The 10,000-nt window shown below is 43.2% G+C and overlaps 2 protein-coding genes across 3 annotated transcripts in view; one reads left to right on the top strand and one right to left on the bottom strand.

Annotated features, from left to right (window-relative positions):
* The window catches only part of LOC138867461 (cell surface glycoprotein 1-like), a 19,730-nt gene extending 18,480 nt beyond the window's left edge, over nucleotides 1-1,250 (top strand). The window contains exon 4 of the mRNA XM_070143292.1: nucleotides 1,056-1,250. Coding sequence (XP_069999393.1) covers nucleotides 1,056-1,250 — 195 coding nt within the window. The remainder of the gene's footprint in view (nucleotides 1-1,055) is intronic.
* LOC113818529 (fibroblast growth factor receptor-like 1) overlaps nucleotides 1-10,000 on the bottom strand; it is a gene marked incomplete at its 3' end in the record, with an annotated part of 455,734 nt that overhangs the window by 137,940 nt on the left and 307,794 nt on the right.

The raw sequence follows: 10,000 nt of genomic DNA, 5'->3' as shown, positions 1-10,000 counted from the left end.
CTCATCCACCCCTCTCAACCCTTCCTCTCCCTCTCCCCTTATACACCCCTCTTCCTCTCCTCTCAACCCAACCCCCCTTCCTCTCTCTCTCTCTCCTCCCTCCCTCTTCCTCTCCTCTCAACCCAACCCCCCTCTCTCTCTCTCTCTCTCCCCTCACCCCCCCCTCTCCCCTCCCTCCTGCCCTCCTCCCCCCTTCGGGATCATTATACCTGTAGAGGATCTGGCCGCCGCCCTCACGACAAAGGGAAATGTCGAGTAATCAGGAGCGGGGGTTCGCGTAGTGGCCCTCGAACTTGGTCTTTGATGGAGGCGGCCGCGGTAATGGTGGGGGTGAGGTGGTGGAGGTGGGGGTGGGATGGAGGGGGTGGCGGAGGTACGGGTGGGGGGTGAAGGTGGTGGAGGTGGGGGTGGGATGATGGGGTGGCGGAGGTATAGGTGGGGGTGAAGGTGGAGGTGGGGGTGGCGGGTGGGATGGAGGGACAGGTGAGGCACGGATGGGGGTAAAGGTGGTGGAGGTGGGGGTGGGATGGAGGGGGTGGCGGAGGGTATAAGTGGGGGAGGTGGGGATGGGATGTAGGGAGGTGGGGATGGGATGGAGGTGGCGGAGGTACGGATGGGAGGTGAAGGTGGAGGTGGGAGTGGGATGGAGGGGGAGGCGGAGGTATAGGTGGGGGGTGGGATGGAGGGACAGGCGGAGGTATGGGTGGGGGTGAAGGTGGTGGAGGTGGGGTTGGGATGAAGAGGAGGTGGAGTTACAGGTGGGGGTGAAGGTGGAGGTCGGGTTGGGATGAAGGGGCAGGCAGAGGGGGGTGAAGGTGGAGATGAAGGTGGAGGAAGAGGTGGAGGTAGAGGTAGGGGTAGAGACAAAGGTGGGGGTGGAGGTAGTAGCAGGTGTAAGAATGGAAGTGGAACAGAGGCGGAGGCGTGAGGGTGGAGGCGTGACGGTGGAGGCTTGACGGTGGAGGAGGAGGCGCGAGTGATAGCGAGGTTTAAGGATGTGCAGAAAGTGGAAACTTAAGAGGTGGAAGTATGCGAGGTGAAGGAAGGCAAAACAGCTGAGACAAGTGGAAAAGTTATTGTGGAGAATGTGGAAGAACTGGAACTCAGAGCCAGAGGTGGAAGAGGTGGAGGTGGAAGAGGTGGAGGTGGACTTCGAACATGGAGAAAAAGAAGTGCTCTTAATTGTCTTGGAAGGAGTTTTGCCAAAGGAAAGTAAGAACGGTGTTGAGGATGTTGTTGTAGAAATGTAGAAACCTTAGAATGACAGGCGTTGATATTACACAAAGAAGAGAGAGATGAGACGAGGAAGGAAGGAAGGAGAAGGGGAAGGGAAAGAAGGAGAAGAGAACGAGTGTGAGTGAGTGAGTGAGAGTGAGAGTGAGAGTGAGAGTGAGAGTGAGAGTGAGAATGAGAATAAGAATGAGAGTGAGAGAGAGAGAGAGAGAGAGAGAGAGAGAGAGAGAGAGAGAGAGAGAGAGAGAGAGAGAGAGAGAGAGAGAGAGAGAGAGAGAGAGAGAGAGAGAGAGAGTGAGAGAGAGAGAGAGAGAGAGAGAGAGAGAGAGAGAGAGAGAGAGAGAGAGAGAGAGAGAGAGAGAGAGAGAGAGAGAGGGGGAGGGAGGGAGGGAGGGAGGGAGGGAGGGAGAGAGAGAGAGAGAGAGAAGTAGAAAAAGGGCAAGAGAGGAGAAAGGGCAGTAATAAGAGGAAGAAAATGACCAGAGAGGAAAAATAGTAGTTGGAAGAGGAAGAAGGAGGGGAGGAAAAAGGACAACAGAGGAGAAAGAAGACTTGAAAAGGGAAGAAGGAGAGAAAGAAAGGACGAGATGAAAGAGGATAATGAAAAAGAGGACTAAGAGGGTAAAAGTCGGGAGTCTAAAAAAATTCAACAATGAATGAGATATATATATAAAAATGAACAGTGAATAGATGACTAATAAGACACATAACAAGAGGCAGTAAGAAGAAAGACGATTGAAAATGAAAAAAAACACAAAGAGGGAAACAAGACTCCCTCCCACCACTAACAAAAGTAAAAAAGAGAGACACGAAAAAACACAAACAAACAAAAGTCAGTTCCTCCAAAAAAGAAAGAGAAACGAAAAGAAAAAGAAACAGAAACGCAAAAAAACAAACAATCAGAAACAAAAAAGAAAGAAAAGAAGAGAGAGAGAGAGAGAGAGAGAGAGAGAGAGAGAGAGAGAGAGAGAGAGAGAGAGAGAGAGAGAGAGAGAGAGAGAGAGAGAGAGAGAGAGAGAGAGAGAGAGAGAGAGAGAGAGACAGACAGACAAGTGAGAAAGAGAAAGAGAAACAGACAAAAGAGAAAGACAAGAGAGAAAGAGAAAGAGAAACAGACAAGAGAGAAAGAGAAAGAGAGAAAGAGCGACCAAAATAACGATCCCCGAAGCCCATCGATCGCCAATGGGGCCATCAACATAATCGCCGTCAGCGTCTCCAGATGTACTGTCGTCATTACACGCGAGGATGACATCGGGGGGCGCTGGGGGGGGGGGGTATGGGGGGAGGATGAGGGGGTGGAGGGACATGGGGTTGGGGGAGGAAGTAGAGTGGGGTTGAGACGAGGAAGAGAGAGAGGGAGAGAGAGAGGGAGAGAGAGAGAGAGAGAGAGAGAAAGAGAGAGAGAGAGAGAGAGAGAGAGAGAGAGAGAGAGAGAGAAAGAGAGAGAGAGAGAGAGAGAGAGAGAGAGAGAGAGAGAGAGAGAGAGAGAAAGAAAGAGGGAGAGATAGGTAAGAACACGAGGATAGTGAGAGGGAAAGAGAAGAGGAAACGAAAAAGGGGAGGAAATTAGGACAGCACGATAAAGAAAGGAAGAAAGAAAACACATGAGAGGGAAGGAAGGAGTTTTCGTGAGAGGGAAGGAGGGAAGGAGGGAAGGAGGGAAGGAACGAAGGGACGAAAGAAGGAGGGAAGGAAGGAACGAACGAAGGAAGGAGGGAGGGAACGCCTGCGAAAGACAAAAGAGGGAAAGAGGTAGCGACCGCGAGACAGAAAGAGAGAAGGAGGAAGTGTCTATAAGAGAGAAAAAGAGGGAAGAGGAGGGTCTTAGTGTCTCAGGAAAAGAAATGAGGATCCCAACACCACCCATTCTCCACGCGGGCGACGAAGGGCCGGGAGTTGGGCTTTGTCCTACGGGAGACGAGGCGCCCTCAGTGCTGGCCGACTAAACACTCGAGGAGGAAGGAGGATTCTGGCCCGTGGGAAAAGGGAGAGGGCATGAGGAGGGGAGGAGGGAGGAGGGAGGAAGGGGAGGAGGGAGAGGGCATGAGGAGGGGCGGAGGGAGGAGGGAGGGAGGGAGGAGGGAGGGAGGGAGGGGAGGAAGGAGGGAGGGGGAAGGACTGGGGAGGGGGAGGGGGAGGGAGGGGGAAGGAGGGGAGGAGGAAGGGGAGGAAGGAGGAGAGAGGGGGAGGAGGGAGGAGGGAGAGAGGGCATGAGGAGGGGAGGAGGGAGGGAGGGAAGAAGGGGAGGAGGGAGAGGGGCATGAGGAGGGGAGGAGGGAGGGAGGGGAGGAGGGAGGAGGGGGAGGAGGGAGGAGGGAGGAGGGAGGAGGAAGGGGAGGAAGGAGGAGGGGAGAGGGAGGGAAGGGAAGGAGAGGGAAGGAAGGTGGAAGGGGAGGAAGGAGGAGAGAGGGGGGAGGAGGGAGGGGGAGGGAGGAGAGGGCATGAGGAGGGGAGGAGGGAGAGGGCATGAGGAGGGAGGAGGGATAAAGTGAGAGAGAGGGAAGGTGGGGGGAGGGGGGAGTGAAGAGGAGAAGGAGGTAGAAGGTGAGGGAGGGATAAAGTGAGGAGAGGGAAGGTGGGGGAGGGGGATAGGGAGAGGGAGGGGTAAGGGGAGGAGAAGGAGGAAGGGAAAGAGTGGGAGGGATAAGGAGAGATGTGAGAGAGGGAGCAAGGGATAAGAAAGAGAGGGATAAGGAGAGAAGAGGAGAGGGAGGGAGAAGGAGAAAGAGGGGGAGAGGAAGGAAGGAGAAATACAGACGGAGGGGGAAGGGAGATGGGTACAGAAGGGGGGAGAAGGAGGGAAAGGAAGAAACAGGAGGAAGGAAAGTGAGTACTTGAGCAGCACCCTAGGCCTACAGAAAGCATGGGCGTGGCTCTCCCCCCTCCCAGGCCCACCCAAGTCTTGCCGGGACCAAATACCCTCCTCTAATTCTCTCTCTCTCTCTCTCTCTCTCTCTCTCTCTCTCTCTCTCTCTCTCTCTCTCTCTCTCTCTCTCTCTCTCTCTCTCTCTCTCTCTCTCTCTCTCCTCCTTCTACCGTTCCTTATCTCTTTCTCCCTATCTCCTCCCCCTCCCTCCCTTCCTTCTTCTCCCTCTCTCTCTTTCTTCCTTCCTCCTACAGCCCCTTATCTCTCTCTCCTGCCTCTCCTTCTCTCCCCAACTCTCTCTCTCTCTCTCTCTCTCTCTCTCTCTCTCTCTCTCTCTCTCTCTCTCTCTCTCTCTCTCTCTCTCTCTCTCTCTCTCTCTCTCTCTCTCTCTCTCTCTCTCTGTCTCTCTCTCTCTCTCTCTCTCTGCCTCTCTCTCTCTGCCTCTCTCTCTCTCTCTCTCTCTCTCTCTCTCTCTCTCTCTCTCTCTCTCTCTCTCTCTCTGCCTCTCTCTCTCTCTGCCTCTCTCTCTCTCTGCCTGTCTCTCTCTCTCTCTCTCTCTCTCTCTCTCTCTCTCTCTCTCTCTCTCTCTCTCTCTCTCTCTCTCTCTCTCTCTCTCTCTCTCTCTCTCTCTCTCTCTCTCTCTCTCTCTCTCTCTCTCTCTCTCTCTCTCTCTCTCTCTCTCTCTCTCTCTCTCTCTCTCTCTCTCTCTCTCTCTCTCTCTCTCTCTCTCTCTCTCTCTCTCTCTCTCTCTCTCTCTCTCTCTCTCTCTCTCGGGTGTTTGGTGGAGCGGAAAAAGAATGAATGTCTGTTGCATATTCATAGTCCTCGCTTGAAACCCTTCGATGGATTTTCTTTATTTATCTCATGGGAAGAAAGGGAGGGATGAAGGGAGAGAGGAAGGAAGGACGGAAGGAAGAGAAGGAGGGAAGGAAACAGAGAGAAAGAGAGAGATGGAGGGAGGGAGAGAGAAGGAAAGAGAAGAAAAGAGAAGAAAAGAGAGAGAGGGGAAAAGGGAACCAAACAGACACAAGAGAAAGAGACAAAGAGAGAAAACGACCAAAACGGAGAGAAAGCCAGAATGCGACAGAACAGGAGAACAGGACCGATCAAGACAGAAAGATAAACAAAGAGAATGAGAGAGAGGGGAAAACCGAAGAGGGGAAGAAGAGAGAGCGCCGCCGCCCCTTCTCCTGACACCTCTATGGCATCGTCGTCCATCCCACAATGCGAGAGTTATCTTATCGTCGCGGGCGTGGGCGTGGGCGTGGGCGTGGTCAAGGGGGAGATGGATACACAGCGCGCTCTCGAAGTATGTTATGGGGCGTACTTTCTGATGGGACAGATACTTCATGGGTGGTAAAAAGTGAGGGCCGGAGATAGAAAGGTAGAAGTTGAGCTCCTGTATATAAACATTTACACAATGACACACGCACATGTTCATACAGTACACACACGAGCGCACACACACACTCAAGCACACGCACATGCACACACACACACACACACACACACACACACACACACACACACACACACACACACACAAACACACACACACAAACACGCACACACAAACAAACGCACATATACACAAACACACACACAAACAAACATACACACGCGCACACAGCACACAAAATCGTTTGTGTGTACGAATACAATGCCTGTGTGTGTGAGTATTTTCATATGTATAATACTCCATTCACTCCGTTCTATTCAGGAAATATATGCGTGATCAAAGAACACACTGTATGGGATCCTATTGTGGGTCTGCAGTAAGGAGTGGGGAGGAAGAGAGAAAGAAGGAAAGGGAGAGGGAGAGGGAGAGGGAGGAGGAGGGAGAGTAAAGGAGAGAGAAAGAAGAAGAAAGAGAGGGAGAGGGAGGAAGAGAGAAAGAAGGAAAGAGGGAGGGAGGGAGGGAGGGAGGGAAAGAGAGTGAGTGAGTGAGTGAGTGAGTGAGTGAGTGAGTGAGTGAGTGAGTGAGTGAGTGAGTGAGTGATGGTTTGAGTGAGTGAGGGAGAGAGAGAGAGAGAGAGAGAGAGAGAGAGAGAGAGAGAGAGAGAGAGAGAGAGAGAGAGAGAGAGAGAGAGAGAGAGAGAGAGAGAGAGAGAGAGAGAGAGAGAAAGAACAGGAAAAGAGAAAGATGAAGAAAAAAAGAAATAAAACAAAGAAAAGAGAGAAAGAAAATGAAATAGAAAACGAAAAAAAGGAGTGAGAACGAGAGAACACAGAAAGCAGGCGCGAAAGAGAGACAGATTTCCCAATACCGCCCATAAGATCAAACGCTCCCCTCCTCCTCACCCCCCACCCCCACCCCCTGCATCACCGTGTATGGCGGGACAGGAACAAACCGAAATAAAAGGCTAATAGAAGGAGATGAAAGGGCCGGACGGACGAACGAACGAAGAGAGGCGAGGACACGAGGATAAAGGGGGCGAGAGAGAGAGAGAGAGAGAGAGAGAGAGAGAGAGAGAGAGAGAGAGAGAGAGAGAGAGAGAGAGAGAGAGAGAGAGACAGAGCAGAAAGAGTGAGATATGTATTGTTTATGTTTATATGTATATTTATATATATATATGTCGTTAAAAGCATGTTAAGTATTATATATATATATATATATATATAATATATATATATATATATATATATATATATATATATATATATATATATATAAAATATTAATATTATTATATATATATTATATAAAACGCTAAATATGTTTATTATACATATATATATATATAATATTATTATTATATATATATATATATATTATATATATATATATATATATATATATATATTATATTAGAATATATATATATAAGATATATATATATTATTATTATTGTTAATATATATATATATTATTAATATTAATATATATATATATATATATATTATATATTATATATATATATATATATTATTAATATATATATATATTATTTCAAATATTATATATATATATATATATATATATTATATATATATATATATATATATATATATATATATATATATATATATATATATATTAATATATATGTTTATATATATATATATGTTTATATATATATTATATATTATATTATATTATATATTGTTTATATTATTTTTTTTATTTATAGTATATATATATATATATATATATATATATATATATATATATATATATATATATATATATATATATAGAGAATAGTTTATATTATTATATATACACATATACATATATATATATATATATATATATATATATATATGTTTAAGTATATATTATATTATTATTATTATTATTATTATTATTATAGTTTATATATATATTTGTTATTTATGCTATTATGTATTATATTGTTTATATATATATATATATATATATATATAGAGGAGAGAATATATATATATATGCTTGAATACTATTTTTGTAGGGAAGTGGAAGGAGGGTGAGAAAAGGGGAAACGAATCGATCGCTGTCCATACCTCGCTGGAAGGAGGAACCGTCGCTATTGTTGATGTTGCTGTTGTTATTAATGGCGTTGCTATTTTTGTTGCTCCTGTGATGTTGTTCTTGTTGTTGCTATCGATGTTGGTGGTGGTGGTGTTATTGCTGTTGTTGCTATTGATGTTGTTCTTGTAGGTGTTGTTGTTGCTATTTATGTTGGTGGTGGTGGTGTTATTGCTGTTGTTGCTATCGATGTTGTTCTTGTTGGTTTTGTTGTTGCTATTTATGTTGGTGGTGGTGTTGCTATTGATGTTGTTATTGATGATGTTGCTAAAGTTGTTGCTACTGATGATGTTACTGTTGCTGCTGTTGCCCTTAAAGTTATTGTTGTTATAAAAAAAATCTTTGTCTTTTTTTTTGTTGTTGTTTTGCTTCGATAATGTTGTTGCTATTCATGTTGCTGTTGTTGTCGTTACAACTGGTTTTGCTTCGGGATACTGTTGCTGTTGCTCACAATACTGATGCTTCTGCCATTGCCGTTACTTCCGGCGTCACTCCTGTTGTTCTGTTGTTGCTTCTGTTGCTCTTGTTCCACCTCGACGACAGCCATTCGGAGCAACAGATATTTGTTCTCGAATGTTTACACACGACGATATAATACAAATTACATTACCAAAGTCAGCCTTCCAACCAAACAACCACATCCACAACATAAGATAAATAAATAAATAAATATAAACACATGGAACATACTTCAAACAAAAAACAAAAAATCCCAAACGTCAATTAAAAAACAAAAAAGTGAATAAAAATCCAAATAAAACAAAATCAATAATGGAAAAACGGCAATAAAAAAGTGAAACAAAAATCCGAATAAAACAAAATCAATAATGAAAAAAACGACAATAAAAAAGTAAAACAAAAATCCGAATAAAACAAAATCAATAATGGAAAAAAGACAAAAAAAAGTGAAACAAATTCCGAATAAAACAAAATCAATAATATAAAATAGACAATGAAAACAATAAACAAGCAAAGTAAAAAAATCCGAATAAAACAAAATCAATAATTTAAAAAAGACAATTAAAACACACACAAAAAACAAAGTGAAACAAAAATCCGAATAAAACAAAACCAACAATGAAAAAAACGACAAAACAAAAACAAACAAACAAAGTGAAACAAAAATCCGAATAAAACAAAATCAATAATGAAAAAAAGACAAAACAAAAACAAACAAACAAAGTGAAACAAAAACCCGAATAAAACAAAATCAACAATGGAAAAAAGTGAAACAAAAATCTGAATAAAACAAAATCAATAATGGAAAAAATACAATTAAAACAAAAAACAAAAAACAAAGTAAAAAAAAAAACGAATAAAACAAAATCAATAATGGAAAAAAAAAGCACAAAAAGCCAGAGCTTTCCCCGCCCACTCGACCCGCCTGTCTACGATGCCAAACACTCGAGCTGCAAGACAGGCGGAAACCCCAAAGATTTTATCCGAATTTTTTTCCCTTATCCGAATTCCTGATGACCGGGCGATGAAGTTCCATCACTGTCTGTCTGTTTGTCCTCTAATACTATTGTTATTATCATTGTTTTTGTTATCTTTAATATCATTTTATTATCAATATTATTATCATTGTTATTGTTATCATTAATATCATTATTATTATCATTATCTTTATTATTAATATTATTATCATTAATATTATTAATACTATTATTATTAACTTCGTCCTCCTCTTCATTATCATTATCATTATGATCATTATTATTATCATGATCATCATCACCAACATTATCATTGTTGTTATTACAATTAATAAAAACATCCTTATCATTATTACAATTATTCTCGTTATTATCATTACCATTATCAACATCATCATTCACAGTTATAATAATCATTAATGCTTCTTTTATGGCCGTTATCATCATCATCACCATCATCACATCACTATCACCACCATCATCATCACCACCATCATCACATCACTATCACCACCATCATCATCATCACCATCAGTAGCAGATCCAACATCACTGCTTCCATACAGCCTAGTTATCAAATTACCTCAAACACCGATAATGCAGATTCAATTTCCATTTTGGTAAAACACGAGTCCACTGAGGTATCTGAACGAGCCCCCCAAAACAACCACCGCCGGAGAGAAACGAAAACAAACAGAATAACGGAACGAAACAAGAGCAAATTCAATAACGGAACGAAACAAGAGCAAATTCAATAACGGAACGAAACAAGAGCAAATACAATAACGGAACGAAACAAAAGCAGACAAAATAACGGAACTAAACAAAAACAAAACAAAACAAAGGAACGAAACAAAAACAAACAAAATAACGGAACGAAACAAAAACAAAAACAATCACGTAAAGAAACAAAAACAAACAAAATAACGGAACAAAACTAAAACAAACAAAACAATG

The sequence above is a fragment of the Penaeus vannamei genome, chromosome 30, assembly GCF_042767895.1.
Source record: "Penaeus vannamei isolate JL-2024 chromosome 30, ASM4276789v1, whole genome shotgun sequence".
In the NCBI taxonomy this organism is placed as follows: Eukaryota; Metazoa; Arthropoda; class Malacostraca; order Decapoda; family Penaeidae; genus Penaeus; species Penaeus vannamei.
Note: the sequence above shows the minus strand (reverse complement) of the source record. Positions and strands in the feature narration are given on the sequence as shown.